Raw genomic sequence first — 25,353 nt, forward strand, 5'->3', positions numbered from 1 at the left:
TCCTGTTACATTAAGATCCATCGATGCATCTATCTTGTACTCTGAAAGGAACTTTACCAGTGCATGATTTCAGAATAGTCCCGATTTCAAACACTCTTTCCTAATATTCCTATAAAAACATACCATCTGTAAGATTATTTTTGTTTTGTTTAAATATAGTTCTGATATTGGTATCAATATCTTTTATAGAAAGATGGGTGTGATTAAATTAAAGACAGTTGAAATCTAATCATTAGAATCTAAATACTGGATGAAGTAAGAGAAAAGATCAAAGAAAAAGAAGAGCCAAGGAAGCAACATATCTGGACCAGTGTTTTCCGTCACTGGAGGATGGGGTGCCCTGGATATAGGTTTTGTATCCAGGTCTTTCAATATAAATCCTCTTTCTGAGCACAGAAGAATTTTGAGCAGAATCCGTCATGTTACTTCTCAAGGCTTAATAGAAATACTCCTTGACAATATTTAACTCCCTGTGTTCTCTATGTTACACTCATCAAGCTACCCTTTGAGCTTTAATTTCATCTCCAGATTGAATCTCCTGGTAGGAGGGAGTGTCTCAGGGGGCCCACCCAGGCTCTAGTACGGCTCACCTATAAGTGAACGGCCTTCATTGCTCAACAACCCGAGCTGGGAGGAAGCCCAGGTGCCTTCCAGTCCTACCCCTTAATTTTAAGGTGAGAAAACCATGACTCATAAAAGGGAGGTGGCTTACCTTAGGTCATACAGCTACTAATTAATGGCATAGCTGGGGTTAGTATCAGGGCTTTTGAATCCCAGTCCCACACTCTATGACAAACACATCTATTGAAAGATTTGTTTCCTGATTGACTCAAGAAAGCTGAGGGCTAGACTCTGCCTCACAGTGTCTTCAACCTCGTACCGCCTACCTGGAAGGCCTTGTGTGAATCATTTGGTCTGCTTTCCTTTACAACCCTTTTCTAAAATAATAGAAACAGCGAGGAGGAAGTAGTTGGATTTCTTTCAAGCTCTGTCATCAGAGCAATCATCCTGACACAGTTGGCCAACCACCCTGTTTGTTCTCCATTCAACATAGTAATTACTGAAAGCCTTGTGTGTCAGGCACTGCTATAGGCACTGAGGTGATGGGGTAAAGAACATGGACAAAGGCTCTGTCCTGTGGTGCTTATGTTCTGATCAGGAGCGATAAGTGTTAATAACTGAAGAAATAAACAACACAATATCAAACAAAAGACAACAAATGTTGGCAAGGATGTGAGGAATTGGAACTCTTGTACACTGTTGATAGGAATGCAAAATGGTGCAGCCACTATGGAAAGCAGTATGGAGGTTCTCCAAAAAATTAAAAGTAGAACTACCATATGATCCAGCAATCCAACTTTGGGGTATTTATCTACAAAAATTGAAATCAAAATCTTGAAGAGATATCAGCACTACCATGTTCATTGCAGAAGTATTCACAATAGCTAAAATGTGGATATAACCTAAATGTCCGTGAATGGATAAAGATAAATAAATAAAGAAAATGTGGTATATATATATATATATATACACACAATGAAATATTATTTAGCCTTAAAAAAGAAGAAATTCTGTGACAACATGGAAGAACCCTGACATTATGCTAAGTGAAATAATCCAGTCACAGAAGGACAAATGGTACATGATTCCACTTATGTGAGAAATCTAAAATAGTCACACTCATAGAATCAGACAGTAGAATGGTGGTTAGCAGGGGTTGGGGGTAAGAGTAAATGAAGGAGTTGCTAATTAACAGGCATAAAGTTTCAGCTAAACAGGTTGAACCTGCTGTACCACATTGTAGCTAAGTTAACAGTAACGAATTGAACACTTAAAAATTTAAGAGGGTAGATCTCATGTTAAGTGCTCTTATTATAATAACATAAAATTTAAAAAAAAGAAACTAAATGAGATTTTGTTCTTTTACCAATAGAAACTTACACACCATAGTACAATATTGCTTAATAAGAATGTTTATGTGAAAAAACAGTAAAGTATTGGTTTTACTGAAAAACAAGAGAAACCCAACAGAATAAGATATTGTACTGTGTTAGGAAGGAAATAAAGAGGACAATGTGGTAGAGAGCAACTGAGGCTGGGTGGTGGTGGAGGAGCATTGAGGCAGTCATGGAATGTTCTCTGAGGAGGTGATATCTGAGTTTGGGGAAGGTTGGAAGAGAAAGTCATTTAAGAAATTGATAGTGAGTCTAAGGACAGAATGAACATGGTGTGTTCTTATGTGAGGTGTAGAAAGGAAGCCACTGGCTGGTGTTTGGTGAACAACGGGGAGTGTGGGAGATATGGAAGACGATTAAACATAAAATAATACATCATGTACTATGGGAACTCAGATGGGGCCATGAAATGTGGGAGATCAGGGACTCCATAAAGACCAGAAACAGACTGTCATTCTAGAGTTACAGCCTAACGGGGCGGGGACTAGGCTTCTCATTGCATCAGTGTAACTAATGAACAACGTTACAAGTACAGTAGCAGGAAGGAGTGACTCACAGATTGTGTTTTGTACTCAAAGCTAAAATTAGAATCATTCTACCTTCAGGCCTGGGGTATTTTCCCTTTTCCCAGAGCAACTGTTCCAAATATCTCCTCCTTTTTGAGTAGGAATATGAAAAAGAAGATAAGATTTCTTACTTGAGTTCAAGTCCCTTGTCTGGATGGCCAGTTAGAGGAAACACAGTTCTCTTTTACAGAACATATTCCAGGTAAGACTCTCTCTGACCACTGATGTGGACTTGAAGTCAGGAATTGTAATACGACCTTGAAGATTCTATTGCCTTACACTGAGCCAGATTCAGGAAAAGGGCCTCTCCCCTTCCAGTGTGCAACAGACTCTAAGCACCACTTCCTCTTCCCACCCACCCAACTAGGTCAGCTGGCATTTGAACTTGCTTGCATCCAGAGGCACACATGCATGAGGGAATAGAAAATGGGGTGAGGTTAATAGTACCAAATGCTCCATTAATTTCACTGATACATTAGCACTGGTCTTGAAAAGTCTACAAGAAGAAAGCCTGCAGGTAAAAATATATTTCTACCATTGTGCAGTAGTTGAAGACATTTTGGTGGTGTGAAAAGGCATTAAAAGAAATGATAACTGCCCCCACCTTTCCCTGCCTTATTGTTGTATGCGTCCCATGATTTGCTCTCTAAATTACATTTCAAAGGAGAAAAAAAGCATGGCCCAAATAATGTTTTTCTCTTAAGACATAAGTTACTTGCTCTGTGGCTTTTACTAGCCCCTCAGACAAAATTAATTGCTTGTTCCTCAGCGTTCTCAAAGCATTTTGTTCGTTCCCTGATTAGATGACTTGTTGCCTCTGCTACACAATGATGTCATTCATCTTTATACTACTAGACTTAGCCCAGGGTTTTAAACACAGTAGTGACTCAACATAGGTATACTGAATAAAGAGAAAGGGTTGAAGGAAAAAGTAAAATTTTACTCTCATCTTTTGAGGAAGGAAGAGAGCTTACGATTTTAACTTGCTAAAAAATAATTTAAAAATAGAACTCCAGTATAGAGGAATGGTCTCTGCTTCCTCACTCTTCATCATTAAAGAAAGATTCAAATTACTGTTTAGATAACTCTTCTGTATTCCAAGAGAGGGATGCTGTGTAAAAACAATTGACATCTCTTCTTTCATATGCAGTTAAAAAAAAAAAAACAAGTTTTGGGAGTTTAGGGGCAAGTTAAAATGGGGAAAGTTGTTTCTTGGACAAAGCTTGTTTCCTGACCGTTTGGGAATTTCTTCCAGACACCAAACCAGAGTCTTAAATTTCCAGGCTGTTAAAGGGATTATGAGAGAAAGATTTGGCTATAAAAAGGAAAGCAAAAATGAAATCTCAACTGTATTCCAAAACAGTTCACGTTGGAAGATTTTGTGAAATAACAATTTGAATCTAGTAATATGCCAAAACCGAACAAAGACAGTACAAGGGGGACTTCTCTGGTGGTGCAGTGGTTAACAATCCGCCTGCCAATGCAGGGAACACGGGTTCAAGCCCTGGTCCGGGAAGATCCCACATGCCGTGGAGCAACTAAGTCCATGCGCCACAACTACTGAGTCTGTGCTCTAGAGCCCACGAGCCACAACTACTGAGCCCGTATGCCACAGCTACTGAAGCCCGTATGCCTAGAGCCCATGCTCCGCAACAAGAGAAGCCACCGCAATGAGAAGCCTGTGCACCGCAACGAAGAGGAGCCCCCGCTCACCGCAACTAGAGGAAGCCTGCATGCAGCAACGAAGACCCAACGCAGCCAAAAATAAATAAATAAATAAATTTAATTAAAAAAACAGGTAACATTGAAATAAGAAAAGTATCTTAAAAAAAGACAGTACAAGGAAAGAAATTATACACTATTGTCATTTATGAACATACATTAAAAAGTTCTTAAAAAAATACAAATCTAACTCATTATGCATAAATACATGAAACATTATGGCCAGGTAGGGTTTATTCTAGTAGTGTATATATGATTCAAATCAGAAGGCCTATTAATATAATTTGCCACATTATGAATAGGAGAAAAATCATATGCTAATTTTATTACAGGATGATTATGTATTCAATAAAATTCAATTTTCATTCACACTAAAATCTTAGCAAAATAGAAAGAAGTATCTATCTAAGTCTTGGAACAAACATCATACTTAATGGTAAACAGTTAAAGCATTCCTGCTAATGTCAGAAAAAAGATAAGAATGCTAAAATCTAATCAACATTGTATGGAAAGACTTACCCAAAGCAGTAAGACAAGAAAAAAACATAAGGGGTAGAAGAACTGTAAAGGAAGACAAAAAATTCTCCTTATTTTCAGACACTACTGTCTACACAGAAAATCCAAAAGGATCTATAAACCATTATTAGAACTGATGGGACAGTTTAGAAAGTTAGTTGGATATAGTATCAACATATAAAAATTAAAAGCATTCCTACATGACAATAATGGCTAATTTAAAAATAGAAGAATTACTCTAGTCAAAAATAACATAAAAAAGAATAAATTTTTAAAAGTCACATGTATGAATGTGATGGAGAAACTATAAAACATTATTATAGGGCATTTTAGAAAAGCTTGATTGATGAGATATTTTTACAGATAGGATGACAATATTGCGAAGATGTCGATTCTGCCAAAATTAATCTAAAAATTAAATTGAATTCCAATAAAAGTCCCAACAGAGTTTTTCATGGAACTTGACAAACTAATGCAAAAAAAAAAAAAAAAAAATCGGGGCTTCCCTGGTGGCGCAGTGGTTGAGAGTCCGCCTGCCAATGCAGAGGACACGGGTTCGTGCCCTGGTCCGGGAAGATCCCACATGCCGCGGAGCGGCTGGGCCCGTGAGCCATGGCCACTGAGCCTGCGCGTCTGGAGCCTGTGCTCTGCAACAGGAGAGGCCACAACAGTGAGAGGCCCGCGTACCGCAAAAACAAAAAAACAAAACAAAACAAAAAAAATCACTTGGCAGTGCAAAGAGTTAAGAAATGCTAAGCCATTGTTGAAGAAGAGCAATGTGGATTTAATAATTAAGACAATGTGGTATGGAGTAAAGATGGACAAAGAGACCAACAAAACAAAACACAGAGCCCAGAAACAGGACCATACATACACATAAACTTCACCTAGGAGGAATGTGGAACTACAAATCGGCATAGAAAGGATGTACTTTTCAGCCTACGGTGGTGGGACCATCAGCTAGCCATATGAAAATAAGGATTTGGATTTCCTACCGCAAACCATACTTGCATCAATTTTAGTTAGATTAAGGACATAAGTGAAAAGCAAAATTTTAAGACTTTCAGGAAAAATATAGAGTATATTTATGAACTGAGAGTAGGAGGTAATTTTTTAAACAAACACAAAATCCACATACTATAAATATTATATTTACTTAGAGTAGTCAAACTTATGAATTTTACAACTTATTTTCAAAGAAACCATAATTAAAGTTAAAAGACAAGTCTCATACTAAGGGAGGATTACAACCCACAAAATCCACAATGATCTCCAGGGAGAATTCATCAAGAACTCCTATACAACCCTAAGAAAAAGAAACATCCTGGGACTTCCCTGGTGGCGCAGTGATTAAGACTCCTCACTCCCAATGCAGGGGGCCTGGGTTCTGTCCCTAGTCAGGGAACTAGATCCCACATGCATGCCGCAACTAGGGGTTCACATGCCACAACTAAGGAGCCCACCTGCCGCAACTAAGTGCAACCAAATAAATAAATAGGTATAGGTACTTAAAAAAAGAAAAGAAAAAGAAACATCCTTACAGAAAAATGATCAATGGGTATAAATCAGAAATTCACAGAAGGAATCAAAGTGGCCAAAAAAACAAGAAAAGAGGCTTAGTCTTAACTGCAATTGGCAAAATGCAAGGTAATGTACCCCCCAATGGAATATTATATCACAGTTAAAATAAGCAAAGTAGAGCTATAAATCTCAAAAGCAACGTTGAGTGAAAAAAACTTCTAAAAGGTTGACACGATTTGTGCCATGTTTGAAATAAGTTAAAGCATGCTATGTATTTTATTTTTTAAAATTTTTATTTGTTTATTTTTGGCTGTGCTGGGTCTTCATTGCCGTGTGTGGGCTTTCTCTAGTTGCAGCGAGCGGGGGCTACTCTTTCTTGCGGTGCGTGGGCTTCTCGTTGTGGTGGCTTCTCTTGTTGCGGAACACGGGCTCTAGGTGCACGGGCTTCAGTAGTTGTGGCACGTGGGCTCAGTAGTTGTGGCTCACAGGCTCTAGAGCGCAGGCTCAGTAGTCGTGGCACATGGGCTTAGTTGCTCCACGGCATGTGGGATCTTCCCGGACCAGGGATCAAACCCATGTCCCCTGCATTGGCAGGTGGATTCTTAGCCACTGAGCCATCAGGGAAGCCCTGTATTTTAAATAAGTACTTACATACATAGTCATGGCAACAAAGATCATACTTGGGAATGAAACACCAAGTCTTGGATAGCAGTTACAGTTATGGTGGTATTTTGAGCCAGATTGTACTGGCTTTTCTGAGACAATTCTGTACATCTCTTCCTAATTCCATGTTCGGTGATGTCTTCTTAGTAGCTTTAATCTGCAGTGATGGGTGTGTTTACACCAGAGAAACTGGCAAACACTATAAATCCCAGATTCCCCCTCCCTTGTCCTCACCCTGGAGAACTGGTACACCAGCACATCACTGTGCCATTCTCCACAGAGCGGGATGCAATTGGGAGGGGTCTATCAGGGGACTCAGCATTATTTGTAATGCCTTTATGCTTTCAAGAATTTCTAAAGCAGGGACTTCCCTGGTGACACAGTGGTTAAGAATCCGCCTGCCAATGCAGGGGATACGGGTTCGATCCCTGGTCCAGGAAGATCCCACATGATGCGCAGCAACTAAGCCCGTGTGCCACGACTACTGAGCCTGTGCTCTAGAGTCCACGAGCCACAACGACTGAGCCCACGTGCCACAACTACTGAAGCCTGCGTGCTGCGCCTAGAGCCCCTGCTCTGCAACAAGTGAAGCCGCTGCAAAGAAAAGCCCACACACCACAAGGAAGAGTAGCCCCTGCTCGCCGCAACTAGAGAAAGCCCATGCATAGCAATGAAGACCCAAAGCAGCCCTAAATAAATAAATTTAAAAAAAAAGAATTTCTAAAGCAAATATGGCACAAAGGAAGGCCTTGATAGAGCGAGGGTGCTCCATGGGTGTTTATCATAGTACCCTATGCTCTCCTGTATTTTGGGACTATTTCCTAAAAAACAAAATCTAATCAGCTGAATTTTCCAGGCCAAAATAAACCCATTTTCTTTTTGCCTTCTTTAATTTTAGAGTTCTAAATCTTGCTTAGTTGGGCACAATAGTATTATATTATGTTGAGAAACCTGGACCTGAACTAATAACAGAAACTTTAAAATTATTTCAAGCCTTAACCATAGATTTGCCAGATAGCTGTATCTTTGAAATCAACTGAAGTAAGGTATAGAATAGAGAATTCATAAGAGGCATTAACATAAAAAGTCACATCAATACTCTTATTTAATCAAATGTAATAGCAAAGACATCTGAGCTCTAAATTTAGAGTCCAGTTTTTTTTTTTTTTTTTTTTTTTGCAGTACGTGGGCCTCTCACTGTTGTGGCCTCTCCCATTGCGGAGCACAGGCTCCAGACGCGCAGGCTCAGCGGCCATGGCTCACGGGCCCAGCCACCCCGCGGCATGTGGGATCTTCCCGGACCAGGGCACGAACCTTTGTCCCCTGCATTGGCAGGCGGACTCTCAACCACTGCGCCACCAGAGAAGCCCCTAGAGTCCAGATTTAAGAGAAAGGAAATGAAAGTGAATAGGGACAAAACAGTACAGACAATTCCACTGTAAATGTTAAACAGGAAGATGTTCTTGAAAAGAATTAAAAATAGTAAGAATACCAGTTGAGATTTGACAAAACCAGGTGTGTTCAAAGTAGGCTAGGTTGGATTTCTAGCTCTATGTCCTTGAGCAATGGACTTTCTACACCGATTCCTGTGTCTAATCAATGTGTATATATTTTTGCATCTTATCTACCTCAGAGCTAAGAGGATTAAATGAGACAATGCATGTTCAGGATATATAAAAATGTGATCTACAAAAGGGATAGGCATGAACACGGTCACATGAATTGTGTCACTACACTGATGCCACGTATATCATCATCCTGACTCAGGTTTATATTCTAGTCACCTCTGACTTCCTCATTCAGAGAACACCAAAGAGAGAAGAGAACAGAGAGAGAACCAACTCAGGAATATAAAGATCTTCTCAGTCTTCCAGCTTTTGCAGCCAAGGTCCCTTTTGGTTGACATCGGGGGCTACTTCAGGCTTATCTTTCTTTAAATTAGGAAACACATGAAGATGTAAACGCCGGGGAGTAGAAACCCTTTCCTGGACTATGGCATAAACCAAGACCCGAAAAGCAGGGCTCTACCCTGGCAGGAGGGCATGCCACTGGAGGTTGCAGTCAGAGAAGCCCAGACTTGCATGAAGTGATAACGCACATAGAGCTGCATGGCCTCGGGCAAGAAGCAAGCCCTAGAGAAGCAGTCATTACAGTCAACTTACAGCCAAACCACCAGAAGGCTTATGCCAGGGCCTCCCAGCATCTAGGCCTCGTTCCTCTTCCCGGGTTACTGTGCCATTGGTGGGATCTGGGCGGAAAAGCCACTCGGGCTCCTGGATTTTTAACCTCAGCCACTGCTAAATGGAAGCTTGCTCTAATACCAGCATGTTACTAATGGACACACAGACTCTAAATTCCCCAAATTCAATTTTTTTGTTTTGTGGCTGTACCACGTGGCTTGTGGGATCTTAGTTCCCCAACCAGGGATCAAACCCGGGCCCTTGGCAGTGAGGGTGTGGAGTCCTAACCACTGGACTGCCAGGGAATTCCCCCTATTTCAATTTTTTAATGCCCTTTCTCTATTTTCTTATTATTGTGTTTATTTTATCTAGACAGTGTTTCTCAACCATGGCCGCACATTACAAACATCTGAGGACGTTTTACAAAATCCTGATGCCGTGGTCCCACCCTAGACCTAGAAGTTCTAATCAGAACTTCTAGGAGTAGCAGTCATCATATTAAAAACAAAAAACAAACCCCCCACCACCACCACCACCACACACACGATCCTTCCCAGATGGTTCCAGTGTGCAGCCTGGGTTGAGAACCACTATCCTGGAACGTGCAAATTGGTTTTCAAAGTCTACTGAGTCAGATGAAAAGAGACGTTGCAACACTGGCCTTTTTCATATCCCAGGCTTTCAAAATTAAGGGATGAGTTGATGTAATTCAAACATGTCTCCCAGAGGCCAGGCTTGGGCTAGGTGCTAGGGATCCACATGGAGGTTAGGGATGGCAAAGGAGATGTGGATCCTACCCTCAAGGAGCCCACATACACCAGCTTCAGTGAGCAAAGAGGGGAAGGATTTATAATTTGCGCTATGGCTGAGTCACCCAATGATAGGGCATTGTAGAACTTTACAAGGGGATTTTACTCTAATAAAATCAATGTCATCATCACTGGTTAATATTGTGCTGTTTACTCTGGCATTGAGTGCGGCACATGAAGTACGTCAGCTCACCGAAGCTTCGCAATAACCATGTGAGGTAGATATTCCTATTGTTTCCATTTGTTTCTTTATTCCACAAAAGTTTGGAGGGTCCCACGAGCCAGACTCTGCTTAAGGCACTTGGGTAGTAACAAAACTGTTAGATCCCTGCCCTCAGGGAGCGTTCTGTGAGTGGGGGTGGGGAGGAAGGAAACAACAGACATAAAAGTCAATCACAGGGTATGTTAGAAATCGCTAAAAGCCAGGAGAAAAAGAAAAAGTAAGCAGGTAAGGTGTGTGCTTAGGTGCCGGGTTAACATCATGGAGAGAGGAAGTTTTGAGCAAAGACTTGAAATGAGGAAGTTAGGTACATTCTACGGTCTTTCTCGAATTATGATGGGGTTATGCCCCAATAAACCCACTGTAGGTTGAAAATGTCATAACTAGGAAATGCATTAAAATACACTTAATCTACCAAACACGAAAGCTGAGCTTCGCCTACCTTAAATGTGTTCAGAACACTTACATTAGCCTACAGTTGGGCAAAATCATTGAACACAAAGCCTCTTTTATACTAAAGTGCTGAATATCTCATGCAATTTACTGAATACTGTATTGAAAGTAAAAGACAAAATGGTTGTAAGTGTATTGGTGTTTACCCTCGTGATGGCGCGCCAGACCGGAAGCTGCGGCTCGCTGCCCGGGAAAAAATCAAAATGCAAAATCTGAAGTACAGTTTCTACTGAGCACGTCTTGCTTTCACACCATCGTACAGTCAGTCAAATCATGAGGTGAACCATCATAAGTCGGGGACCATCTGTATTCTGTTTAAAATTCCCCGAAGAATATATACATGGCTCAGCGGGCATGCAAACCCAGAGATGTTGGAAACCAGTCTATGCTCTTTACCTGCCTACTACCTGGTCTTCCAAGAAGTACCACAATACCTTATAAGAACTGATTTGCCTGCCCCATCCCCTTCGGCTCCCCGTCTGCCTTGTTTACTATGATACTTTTCTAAGCCCACTGCCTGCAACACAGCAGGTACTCAATACATGTTTGAATTAAATTAAGCATTGTAAATTTTAACTATTAATTAATCTGAATTCATATCTGTTATGATTAAAGTATTTATTGTGTGTTTACTCCCTCCTGCCCATTCCCTAGGCAGAAGAAAACGTTCAGAAAATCCAGCGGAGGTGGGGTTGCTGGAGACCAAGCCAGCGTATATTTTTGGATGCCCTGTTCATGTTCTATTGCGGAAGAAAGATGCCTCTGCTCTGTCAGGGTGAATAGGTCTCTTCTCTGAGCCAGGAGGACGGAGCGGGACGGGATTTTGGATAAATGTGAGACTCATATACAAACAAGGATGTTTCCAGGTAGAAGATTTCACGGCATGATAGGCCACAAAAATCTATGAAGTCAAATCAGGGATTTCAAGTAAGTTTTCTTAGGCCACATTCATTTGAGAAAAATCCGTAATGTTCTTATGCGAGAACCATCTTTTGAGGATTAGCTTACCTATTAAAGTGGTAGATATCCTGTATGTTTCCAAAAAGGGCTGATCTTTCTTCCGCCCCCAGAGGAAGTTTCGTTTGGTCCCTGATGCACTCAAGGTAATCCTGTGGAATCAATGAGAAGAATGTCTTAAACACTCCTGTCCTTTTTCAAGTCGTCTTTAGTTATGCATGAGGAATCTCTCATATCCATTACAAGTAATTATTATACTAACGTGCTCATTAACTCTACCGTGAGAAGGCAGAATCTCTCTTTTATTAATAATGAAATACTTCCCTACTTATAGAACAGGGAGTTTGAGCAAGGAGAAAGAGTGTATGTACATGGACATACCTACGCCCAAAATGTACTAGTGCTTCCCTAGATGCATAACATAATGACCACAGTTACTGATAGAGTCAGAGTTTTGGCATACAACATTGCCTGCTGTCTCCTTGACTGATTTATGTGATAAAAAGAGACTCTAAAATTCATACAGTGGGAAACCAGAAATAAAAATTCTGAAATTTGGGAATTCCCTGGCAGTCCAGTGGTTAGGATGCAGCGCTTTCATTGCCTGGTCATGGAACTAAATCCCTGGTCATGGAACTAAAATCCTACAAGCCATGTGGTATAGCAAAAAAAAAAAAATTCTGAAATGTGATACAGTTGTTTTAAACATAACCTTTTAAGTCAGAAAGCTATCAGCTGCTAAAGTCTAGAACTAAATTATCCTCAAATACCAGATTATTAAAAAAAACTTTTTAAAATAAAATAAGCATGTCACTCACTTATACTATCCAATAGGCCATGTAAAGAAGCCACAGTCAGCTTGAAAGGATTTTATATATTTTAACATGGAAACAGCTCCCCATGGAGCTAACGTGGGCTCAGACCCACAGTGGGTTAAATGGACGTGACTTAGAAGCTATTTGAACTGCTGAGAGAGGGGAAATCTGCTCTCCACGCTGTGTGCTGAGTCCATAACTGAGTGTCCCCCTTCCCCCAGCCAGGCTTGAAAAGAGAACTCTGTAGGAGGCAAGAAAACAATAAAGAAAAAAGTGAAAACAGCTGAAATAACGTAAAATCAAAAATAAATACAGTTCTCCGCCCTGGGCTGAACAATGCAGTATGGCTCTCCACCAAACGTCACCCAGGGATCTGCAGCACTGGGGAAGTCACCCTGGGAAAAGTCAGCCAGACCGTGAAAATCCCAGCACTCAACCACATTCCGATGGCCAATCGCAAACACAATACTGTTTCAGCGCAACTAGTGAAACGAGAAGCTGAAATGTAAGAACCATCAGATAATTGTTGCTTTTGTCTTTTAATAAGCCACAGCCACCCTCTCATGCCCTTCATGTTCCTCAAATGAAAAACAGGCCAGGCTTCGTCAGGAACTGTCTCCGTAGCATGGTTCACAGACTGCGGCATATAACTTACCATTCTGGTTCTTTATTGCTAAAATCATGGTCATGCAGGAACCAATGTTCATAAGCCTTTTTATGTTTTAACAAGGTTGGTGGTAACATCTTTTCTTCTTCAGAAAGTGGTCATCTCAATAAGAAATTAGACTCCCAAGGTTTAAGTGTAATTGTCATTAAAAACCCACAAGAGCAAGACCCAGCCTCCTTACTTTTATGAGCGGAACCGTCATAAGGAGCTCATGGATCTGTATAGGCTGTAGAGATAACGCCCAAATAAGAAATGCTAAAGAAGGCTAGAATTGAAGAGTGCATTTTGAACAAGTATAAATCTAACTTAGGCTTCCTCAAAAAAAAAAAAAAATGTATTCCTTGATAGTTTCATAAAATTACACGTGGCACAAAGAGATGGGCTAATATTTATCAGCATTGAATGCTTATATTTGATAGTTGTTTAATACTTTGATCAACATTTTAAAAGGACACGTCACATGCAAAATTAAGAAGGTAAAACAAAGGTTACAGATGAATACGAAATCGAAAAGTGAAACAGAAGGATATTGGCAGGCGTGATCCACACCGAACAGCAGTGAGAAGATTGGGACATAGATGACGCATACATTCCAGACTCACCTGGCCGGCCGCAAGGGGGTTTAAGGAGAAAAGGAAGAATCCTTTTTCTCACTTCAAATGCAAAGCTGGTTCATTTTGCAGAAACCTGATACTAAATTCTTCATGTCATGGAAAGACTGAGTTAAGGGGGTTGAAGAATTTCATCTGGGGTGAGACACAAAGAACCATGGCCCACTTCCAACAGAGGATGGCCCATCTCCAAATGAGTTTCAAAACCCCAGAGTCCGTGGTAGAGGAACTAGATTTTAAACGCTGCTTGTTTTCTGAAATCGTTGAGAAAATAGATCGTTAGGAGTCCAGATTTTTGCAGGCCACTCTAGAAAACAGATCAAAGCCATATGGCCACAACGTGTTCCCCCACTGATCATAACTAAGTCTTTTAAATATGATACTTTAACCCTAAACCAGTTACTGAAAACTACTGTAGCATGCACTGCATTAGCAGCTGTAATTATCTGAAGCCAAAATGAGAGGTTTGAAGCTCAGTGATAATAGTTCATTCTGTGCTCAAATGACAGAGGAAAGACACCAATGAAATTTATTAGAGCCTGTCACGCTGCTTTTTAATTTTATTGGCTTGATGTCAGCACCTATGGTTACCCTACAGTTAACAATGAAAGATAAATTTAAAACTTTTGCGCCGAAAACAATTATTCTCCAAGAGGATCAAAGAATTCACTCAATTTTGAGAAGGGTAGGGAGGAGATACAAAAAACAGCGTTACACCATTTGAAAAAATTTTTACTATACTACTATAAATTTTACCTAAAGTATTTTTCTCATCAACACCTCCACCACTGTAAGATTTGTACACATGTGCCCTCTTTTCGATAACTTTTTCATTCCTGTGATGTCTGTTATTGAAAATATCCAAGTAGAGTTGAACTCGGTGCTATTTGAAGTATGATAAATGGACAGGAGCCAATTTGCAAACTGTTACTGATCCTCAAGATAGATAAGTGCAGAACTTGAGAGAAAGTATGTAGAAACTTTTATAGCATTTTGACAGAATGATATTTGTTGAATCTAATGATAAATTTGGGCTTGTATTTTGCATGTCTGATATCTTCTATTTTGTTTTTCTAGTAATTCATTTTTTGTGGTGTTTTACAAAAGCGTCAGTGTGTGGCCAATAGGAAAACACACACACACGCGTGCTTGTCCCTCATCACAGATAGTTTGAGAAGGTCTGGTCTAGACAACAGTCCAGCAGAGATGCTGGAGAAAGGATGCTTCCAGAACTGGGACAGAATTCAAACTCAATGCCCTCGGTAGCTCGCTTTATTTCTTTAAGATGCCCTGAACGAATTAAGCTAATACCCCCGTGCCTGTCTCCCTTTTTTCCTCTAAAATAACGTTTAAAATTGTAATCTGTTTAACATGAAAATGAAGATAAACCACAAGAAGAGAAAAGATTTATTTAGATCGGTACTTAATACTTTTTCTACCCTATATCCTTCTTGAAGATACATTGTAGAAACAAAATGAAGAAAATGTCCTGTTCTTAAGTCCTCTTGCTCAGGTTTCAAAATTCTATCTCTTTGGCTTCCTTTTTTTGGTCTAGTTTTTGTGTTAGCACTTCCAAATTCTAAGCCCTTTGTTATAACTCCTGTGTAAGATTTTTGGTCTTTATTTTGGAGGATGCATCTTCTTTGGTTTCTCCAACTCATCCACCTTTACTAGAAAGTAATCATTTGTATATATAAAACCTGTCTCCAAATTTCATGTATTACATTGGGATGCTGTTGATACTACAATAACTTACATTTGTGTGTCAATTTACAGTTTAAAAAGCACATTCACATTTATTCATACAAACCCTCCTTCCCTCCTCTTTTTGAGGTCATAAGAATGCATGCCAAGTTCTGTTTTACAAGCTAGGAATTAAATAAAATGAATAAAACATGATCCCTTCCCCCAAGGAGTTCCCTGTGTAGTTGAAAGACAAGTATAAACAAATAAGTACAATACAGTGTTTAGGCAGCATGACTGATAAATATTCAGCACATGGGAGAAGGCAGAGGAGGAAGTGGGCAATTCCAGGTCAGGGAGAAGTCTTCTAGAGAAGGTGATGGTGGAGTTGAATCTTTAAGGATGACCAGGGGTTAGAACAGAGAGAAACTAGAAGGAGACACAACACCCAGGAAGATTGAAAAGAGTAAAGGGGCACATGGTAACGAAATGCAGGGTGCAGTCAGGACACTAAAAGGAGCTGAGGGGCTTCCCTGGTGGTCCACTGGTTAAGACTCCACGCTTCCAGTGCAGGGGGCTTGGGTTTGATCCCTGGTCGGGGAACTAAGATCCCACATGCCACATGGCGTGGCCAATAAAATAAAACAAAACAAAATAAAATAAAAGGAGCTGAGATGGGCTGAGGAAGCAGGACATGCGCATGTACGCAGACCCTGGAGTGGGGCTGCAAAGTGAGAGAGGTTACAGTCAGAAGAGGATTGAGCACGGAGAACCTTCTGTGCTCTTAGGTGGAGGCAGCCACCGACAGATGCCATGAGACCAAAGATCATCCCAGCATCAGAAAATAGAACATTAGCTATAAAACTGCCAGTTTGGAGGCCAGTTAGACCCGGACAGCAGCGCAGGTAAGACCGGAGCCAGTCCTCCACAAGTTCCACAGACTGGAGCTGTATTTACTTAGATGTGGAGACCGGGAGAAAGGGGCCAGTCAAAGCAGACAGCTTTCAGGAGAAGGGAGTCTCTTCTCTCACCTTCAGCTCCGAGGAGGAAGGTGCTGCTCTCCCGGCTCTCAGCAAGGACACTGCCAGCGTCTCGTCTCCTTGTCCCGTTGGCTGCAGCTTGGAGAGAGCTGGGGGCTCCCTCCGGGGAGACGTCTCCACCAGCTTTCATCCTCCCGAGTTTCTTTCCCAGGTGGCTGGTGAGGGAAAGCTAACCCGCAGAGGCCTTGGCAGGGCGGTTCTCGGCCTTTCCAGCTGACTGAGACCTGCACTGGACTGCCTCACACCCACATCAAACGCTTGAAGACATCTCTGGGGGTTCATGGTAAAAAGGAGACAAGGCATATCTTTTGGCCTCGTGCATCCACACGGTAGGTCTTCACGTGGCTCAGGGTTGCTCATTCTGCTCTTGTTAGAGAAGCTTGGAGAAGAATTACGAGTTTCATTTGCCAGCTGTCGCCTTCTGCACAAAGGCGGCCCTTCAGCAGCATCACGAGGGACACGATGGGTTCACAGTCACAGGGCCCTGCCCGCATCCCCACTCACGCACTTTCCCTCTGTGTCCCCGAGGGAACTGAAGAGATGAGGGTGGTGGTCTGCAGGTAAAGACAGCGCCTTGGTCTTGGACATGCGAAGATGAGGCGGACTGTGGGACACCCCCAAGGAGGGGTTTGCCGGGCACAGGATTTGGGAAGAAAAACTGAGTGGTCTGTTGAGAGAGCCCTTTGTGCAACTCTGGGCCCCATCTTATGCAGCAGTGACAGGAGCGTGGGGCCCAAATGTCCTCCCACCTTCAGGGCCCAGGGGCACGTCCAGTCCTGGCCACGAGAAGGCAGTTTCAGGCTATCTCAGCGCTAGCAAACTGCAACCTCGGAGGGTCAGCAGGTCATGCCACCTCCAGAGAGTCTCCCATGTTGCAGGCCTCGGGCAGCACAGAACCCTGGCCCACACTGATGGGAGGTCATATCCCTAAGTGGGAGCACAGAGCACGATGTGTGCTTCCCACCTTGTTCAGAAACAGTCTCAGGAAAACCCAGGGGATAATGGAGTCCCAAATCCAGTGACTAGAGAGAACTGCAGACTGATTTGGAAGTGGGGTAACAGATGAGCATATATTTTGAGACGTTGGGATGTAAAGGAAGGAGAGTGGTGGGGCAGCAACCGGAAGACATGGAGGATCAGGGAGGATCAATCGACTGATCTGTCCATGCAGCCACGCATCTATCCATCCATGCATCTCTCCATGCATGCAACCACCCATCTATGCATGGAGAGCTGGCAATGGTGAACACAGAGGGAGACAGAAGGTGACTGTAAGAGCCAAGGTGAAGGGACGAGAGGAAAGGTGGAGGACAGGAAGATGAGCAACTCTCTTGGGAAGTCTGGGTGGAGAGCACCGTCTACGTGACCAAGCTGACACTGGTCAGCTTCATCTGATGCTGTAGGAAACAAAATTCTTACAAGTCAGAGCATATGAAATAAAAAGTTTCCTATTCCTTCTCAAGGGCCTTCCCTCTCTGCCCAGATGTCACTTTCCAGAGGTAGCCCTGGTTATAGATGCCGTATGCCAGATGCAGAGAACAAACTCATGGTTACCGTGGGGGGAAGAGGGGGTGAGATGACTTGGGAGCTTGGGACTGACGTACATACACTACCATGTATAAAATAGATAACTAACGAGAACCTGCTGTATAGCGCAGGGAACTACTGCTCAGTGCTCTGTGGTGACCTAAATGGGAAGGAAATCTAAAGAAGAGCGGGTATACGTATATGTATAGCTGATTCGCTTTGCTGCACGGCAGAAACTAACACAACATTGTAAAGCAACGATACTTCAAGAAAAATTAATAAAAAAAAATAAAGATGCAGTGTGCATGCTTCTGGGTCAGGTTCTGGGGCATAATTATATCTATAAAACATGAGATTTTATGCTCGATTCACAACTTTGTTTTTCCATTCAGTGTATGTAAATACACAGAACTCCTATACGTAAACATCGTTCTTTCGTAATAACGGCTACATTGTATCCCATTCAATAGCTTTATTATAATGTACCTCATTATTACAATAAAGATTTCGGCGGGGCGGGGGTGGGCACAGGCCTATGTGCTGGGAACTGTGGGAAGGGGCGCTCAGAAATGAGTAAGATAAGACCCCTAACCCTGTAGGTGCTCACAAGGCAGTAAAGGAGAAAGAAACAAATCACAGGATAACAATTTAAGTGTTATTTACAAAGGGCTGTGAGAATATAGAAGAATCCATTTTCAAATGAAAGAAACTTTTTATCTTTCTTCCAAATAAACCACGAAACAGGGCTTACACTAAAATCTCCTGCTGTAGCCTGCACATAAAGCATCAGAAGTCTAGTCTTCACGTTAATCTCTTTTCTGCCTCTGTTGACATCCATGGGGGAGGAAGATATAGCCAAAGAAATGAGACTGGGGGTCTCTGGCCACCCCATCAGGCTGGGAACAAAAGCTCTTATTGTGGGAACAATGCTGTCCCTGAGTCTATATAACGTAGCTCCCTCCACCCCCAACACAGAAAACTGTGCTGAAAATACAATATAGCATCAACAGGACGAACCCTTCTGCCAATACTGTTGCAGAGAATGGAGGAGGGCAAGAGAAAGAAGGGGGAAGGGGGAAAAGAGAAGAGAAAAAGAAGAGGAAAGAAATGAGGCAGGAAGAGAAACAGGGAAGAAAGCGTGAAAGGGAAGAAAAAAGAGAAGGAGAGAGACCCACCCACGCAAGCACAGGAATGAAACCCAAATTAATTTCAAGATGAAAGCAGCTTCTGCTGCTGATATGATATCAGTTCTTATTCAGAGTTTTCCTAACCAATGGTATAGAGGCTGATCCTAATTGGCCATGTATGGAAGTCAGTATTAATGCTCCGAGATATTTGAGTAAAAGAATAATAAGAAACAGGGAGGTTTCAGCCTCATTTACCTTCTATAATAGTTTCAGTACCTAAGACCTCAGTAGAAAATGCTGAGAATGGCCTTCTGGCTAAGCTGTGACAAATGACACTTGTGCCAGCTCAGTTCCCTCTATTGTTTCACTTCTTCGTCCTGAAAGAAGGAGGGGTAGGAGGTGCCCCCTGGGGAGGAGACGGGACAGCTGGACCTGGGAAGGGGGAGGGTCGGGTAGTTCATCCCAGAAAGGGAAACTTGGGGGAGGGGGTGGGGGACAGGAGTTCTGTTAAAAACAGCAGTACTGGGTAGAAAGAGCAAACATCAGGGAATATTTGTTTGGTTTTCACCTAAAACTAAGAGCAGAAAATATTTATGAACCGGCAGTTAACAGTAATCTAATGATATAAGCAAGATATTAAGAAACAGGACTAGCATTCATATATTAAAGTCCTTAAAGTGACTAGTTGCCCATCTTTTACTACACTTCCGACAACCATTATAAAAATCATTGTCTTTACTTCATATTGATATCAGGAGGAAGAATTTGATGCACATAAATAAATCTAAAAATGTTATAATAATTAAGAAGCTGGGTACAAATATAACACTGAAATGAATCTCTTCCATTACCCTTAGTTATAACAAATAGAAAAGTTCGTCTCTTCTGTAAGAACAGCAAAAAAACCTTCATTTTCTATTGCTTTGTTAAATTGCTTATTTAAATATTTATTTAAAAATTGTGCTCAGGGTTTTCAAATTACATCGACAATGTTCTCATACGCAAAAGCTCTTCTTAAAATAAGAGAGGTGGACACACACCCATGAAGAGGTGCTGCTGTATACTGAAATATCTTTCCATACTTATTTGAAACCTACCATTACTTTTTTCTCTGTACTCTTTAATCGGATCATCATTTCTAGCTACCAAAAAAGGAGGAAAGCATTTCTGGGATAATCTACGTGCTTACTGAATGTGAATAAATATAAAATATGTTTAAAATCTTCAAAATGGGCAACCAGAGAGTTTTCCAGGCTGCCTGCAGTAAAGCATGGCACCAGAGTCCTAGCGGGCATTGACAAGATAGGGAAGGAAGTTTATTAACCACTCCCCTGAGCCCTTTTTTCTGACTCTTGTTATGTTCTCCTCCTCGCTGGGTTAACTTTACTTAGCATATACTCCCTTTTTACTCTCCAGGTCCTGAGCCAGGTAAGGAAGCAGACAGATACAATTAGATGTGGCTATAATCCTTCAGGAAGAAAAATGAAGAAAAGGCTGATGAGGTAGCAGAGGGATTATGTCCTGGCAAATCTTTAAGTACTGAAAATAAGAAACCGATTCATCTCGAGACTTCCCTGGTGGTCCAGTGGCTAAGACTCCACGCTCCCAATGCAGGGGACCCAGATTCGATCCCTGGTCAGGGAACTAGATCCCACGTGCTGCAACTAAGAGTTCGCAGGCCGCAACTGAAGATCCCACGTGCCATAACTAAGACCTGAGGCAGCCAAATAAATAAATAAATATTAAAAAAAAGAAAGAAACTGATTCATCTCAATTATAATCTCCACACTGCTGGTGTAATTTGAAACACGGTAATTATGAAAAATTAAATAAAGCCCAAGGGCTTTTGTATATGGGAAAGAAAATAAAGATCAGTAAAATAAATTTACATTATTAGATCACCTGAGGTTTAACTCCTCCTCACTGCTATTTACTACTACTACTATTATTATCATTATCATTATTGTTATTACTATTATTATAAGGTTTGGTGATAGGTACTGAGCTCACTACTTTACATGCATTATCTCACTTAATCTTCACAGCAACGCCAGGAGGTGAGTCCCATTGTTAATCCCATTTTATTGGAAGCTTAGAAATGTTCAATTGCTCCCCAAGGTCACACAGGGTGTGCATGACTTACTTGCATTCAAACCAGGACCAGCTGTCTATAGCTTGGCCGCCCAAACCCTGTACCACTGCTCCAAAGGTTTTAGTCCTTAATAGAGTATCTTCAGACAGTAGAGGTCTGCCGCTGACTTTGGGACGAAATGTGGTTTTTATTAGGTATGAATTAGGAACCTACCATACCTCACCTGAGGACTCTCAGTTCTAGAGCATCAGACATCTGGAAATAAGGACACCAAATAATGGCCCATTAAAACAGATACAGTCAGTTTTGCCACATACACATGACCAGTTAGTGTATGCTTGACCTAACGATGAATGGGACAGTAATTAGCTATATGACTTATTTAATGAGTTGGAATACTTTCTAGTCTCTTATTGAGACAGGAACTGTGATATAGGTAATTCTCATAGCAATTGGTCTATATACAGTAGGTGCAATTTATGCTAATTTACTTGGGACCCTGAAACATATAAAAGTTTCAACCAGGCCCCCAAGGCAGGGGCTACCTGGACAACGTTAAATAGAAAGAGGAAAAAGCTGAAAGACATCATTCGACTTCCCATCTACTGAGTCACACACATTGATGATGACCCTCAAGGTCAAGCTATTCTACTTGAAAATTGCAATACAACGAGGCTGGATATATTAAAGTCAAGAACCTACACAGGGACCGATCTCTTTATGGGCAGTTTTTCAACGAGCATGAATGTGATTATCCTCTGGCGGCATTAGGTAATCCATTTCCCTATGGAAATGCATAGGGGAAACGGTTCCGTTCATTGTATCGAAAACAATGAGCCGCCCTAAGGACATATCTTATTGCTTCTCTGGCTATACTGCTGTTGATCTCATTACAGCACAGTCTTAACCAGAAGTTATTTATTGACACAGGAACAGCCATGGGCTTGGGAACCTCCAGGGGAGTGGGAAGAAGCTCTATGCAGAGGGTAAAATAGGGTGCAGGTGGGCCAGCATGATGGGCCACTCCCCAGACACTTGACTTTCTTGAAGAGCACTGGGTCTCTTGAATGGGGTAAATTCAAAGATTTCCCTTTGTTATATTGGAGGCCTGGTTCCAATTCCAAGGCCCACGGAGTAAAATGTGTGATTTCGGGAAAACTATTTTTTCTCCTCTTTTAAATCAAAAGCACAATGTCTATGGGCACCTTATTACTTAGAACTGAAAGAGAGAGAGAGGAAGGGAGGGAGGGGGGAGAGAGGGAGAGAGGGAGGGAGGGAGGGAGGGAGGGGGAGGGAAGGAGAGGGAGAGAGAGAGGGGGGAGAGAGAGAGAGAGAGAGAGAGAGAGAGAGAGATCGACCTCATAGGATGAGGTTTCCATAAACGATTTTTCGAGAGCCTGTGTCGGATGAATTTCTACAGCAGTAGTTTTACAGTCTCAACAGAAGGACATGACTTGCCTTTTCTTGTAATTGATGAAGTTTCCATCTGCTGCAGATCTGCTTTCCCAGGACAGCAGATTTATCTGAGGACAGAGCATGGCACTAGGGACAGGACAGAGATTCCTCCCGAAGGCCTTGGCTCCAGATGCTGTGTGGTGGGAAATCCACCAGCCGCCTAGGCAGGCAGCCTGGGTCTGAGAGCCGGCCCTTCGGTGGGTTACTGGCCTTGCTGAGACTCACTGCTTCAGCTGTTCAGTAGAGATAATACAACTACCCACCCGATCAGTATTCTGGGGGTTAAACAACAACGTTCATTTACGGCGCCCGGCACGGGTGCCCAGCACACGTTGGCTGGTAGCAGCGGCTGCTGTGTGGCCTTCTGCGTCCCAGGTTCCTCCTCGGTAGAACGGGGAGATAGCCAGATTGGAACTTCTTTGGGTTCAAAAGCAAGTTAACTCTACCTGCACACTGACAAATTATACTAAAAAGCTCTCCGACCACCCTTCTCTGCCCACGGGTGGTAAGAGTGCCATAGGAAGGCTCAGTCCTTGAGCGGCATTGCAGGGAGGGAATGTGAAGATCGTTAGGGGAGACACATGCACTCAACGCCCCCATGACACTCGAAAGTCTCCCACATCCCGGCCCTCTCACCTGCTCTGTCCACCTGGACCAGAAATCCTGCCTCTCCCACCTGTAGCTCTTGTGAAACTGAGTCTCCTCTCCCTCACCGCTGCCTTGGTCTCCTTGCTCATGTCCACTGGGGACTACTGCAAGGACATCCTACCTAATCCCTCTACGGTGGCTCCCACCCCCTCCAGCTTTTTGGAATGAATCTCGGGTGATCCTTCTCGAGCTCAGATGTGATGTTCTGCCTCCTGCATAAAATCCTTCAATGACTTCCCACAGCCGTGGGTGGTGGCACAGAGGGAGGGCCCTCAACGCTTGCACCCCTGCCTAGGCTCATCTTTTATCACTTTCTTGTTCCCTCTCCACCATCACCACCCCCAGAACACAGGCACTCGCTTCTTGTAGCTTTGGGAATGTCCCCTGTTCTCTCATGGGTCACTGTCTTTGCATATTCTATTCTTACTGCCAAGACTGGCCCTCCTACTGTCCTAACCTGGCTAACGCCTCCTTCACGATTCCTCCAGGAATCTTCCTCTGATCCTTCCCACCCAGTCTGGGTCAGGTGCTCCCCTGAGCATTTACATTTATAATTCCATGATAAAGGAAGCCAGAGGAATCAACATCCAGTGTTGGTGTTCTAAAAAAATTCTTGTAGCTCCTTCTCTCCCACAAAACTGATGTCGACAATGACCAGGAATTCTGTTGTAGCTCTCCCAGCACTGAATGTTTGCAGAGTGAATTCCTGTGAACTTGATCCATTTGCTAAGTGGGCGAAGCAGAGCCCGGAAGGCAAGGGTTAACAAAGTCCCTGGCAGATCTCTCAAGCTCTCTAAGTGGCAAAAAAGTTGTATTGAATCCTAACCCAACCCAGTGTTCCTCTTTTGCTCCCTCCCCTCCCCTCCCCTCGGTCTCACTGGACAGCCTTTAAACAACACAGCCTCTCAAAGATGACAAAAGTTCCTAAACTCTGCCTTCCTTTTTAACTCTCTTCCCACCCACCTAACTCCTGCCTTTGCACAAGAAAAGAAACGCTTCCCCAATCAAAAGTAGATTAACTCTCACCCTTTTCTCTACATGCATTTGCATTGGGAACACCATATACAAGGCCATAAACAGTCCCCGGGGTTGAGTGATTTATCCACTGCCTTAGGGAAAACGGGACAGAAGAGCACTCTTCAGCCATTCCGTGTTGACTGTTGTCTGCTGCAGTGGCGGGAGTGGCCGTCTTCTCCTGGCTCATCTCCCAGTTAAAGGTTAACAACTTAACTTTAAGCCCCATTATAAAACTGAAGGGACACTTGTAACGTTTCTTGTTGGTCCAAAGAGAAAAAAAGGCTTGTTTCAGAAGAAAAAAAATATATATATTTGTATATGTATAGCTGATTCACTTTGTTATACAGCAGAAACTAACACACCATTGTAAAGCAATTACACTCCAATAAAGATGTTTTAAAAAAAAAACAAAATATTTTAAAGTGCAGTTTAAAGGAATGGCTCACCCTGCCTCCTCCAAGCACGTCTGCACCCCCGCCCCCGAGGTCCTTTAAGCAGCATTCAGAGAAAACAGGAATAATTTTGCCTCAATGTGATTTTGCCATTTGAAACCAGAGACTTAGGCTGCAGCTTCTCTCTAGTTTTTATGTAACCTATTTTGCGGTGTGTGCGTGTGTGTGTGTGTGTGCGCGCGCGCGTGTGTCAATGATTCAAGCACAAGAATCATTAGGGACTCTTTTATATTAGTTTAACAAAACAAAACCATTCAGAACAAGCATTCCATTTCGCTTCGGGTTGGACAGATGCTTGTAATTTCTCATCATGCCTTTATTATTTTCATACCACCCCCTTCTTACAGAGTAAGGATGAGTCTCACTTTTTATAAAGGGTCACCTCACTTTTGTTAAGGGATGAGTTATTGTATAAGAATTTTCTCTAAGTATTAAAAGTTAATTATAATTAATGAAATTCTGACACATGCTACAACATGGATGAACCTTGGAAACATTATGCTAAGTGAAAGAAGCCAGACACAGAAGGACAACTATTGTTTGATTCTAGCAAATTCACAGACAGAAAGTGGACTGGAGATTGCCAGGGACTGGGGAAGGGAGCATGGGGAGTTATTGTTTAATGGGTACAGAGTTTCTGTTTGGGATGGTAAAGAA

The 25,353-nt window shown here is 42.3% G+C and overlaps 1 protein-coding gene across 1 annotated transcript in view; it reads right to left on the minus strand.

Annotated features, from left to right (window-relative positions):
* PLEKHG1 (pleckstrin homology and RhoGEF domain containing G1) overlaps positions 1 to 25,353 on the minus strand; it is an 87,048-nt gene that overhangs the window by 45,979 nt on the left and 15,716 nt on the right. Inside the window, exon 2 of the mRNA XM_060168067.1 lies at positions 11,614 to 11,714. Within this exon, the coding sequence (XP_060024050.1) occupies positions 11,614 to 11,714 (101 nt within the window). The remainder of the gene's footprint in view (positions 1 to 11,613; positions 11,715 to 25,353) is intronic.

Source organism: Lagenorhynchus albirostris, chromosome 12, assembly GCF_949774975.1.
Source record: "Lagenorhynchus albirostris chromosome 12, mLagAlb1.1, whole genome shotgun sequence".
In the NCBI taxonomy this organism is placed as follows: domain Eukaryota; kingdom Metazoa; phylum Chordata; class Mammalia; order Artiodactyla; family Delphinidae; genus Lagenorhynchus; species Lagenorhynchus albirostris.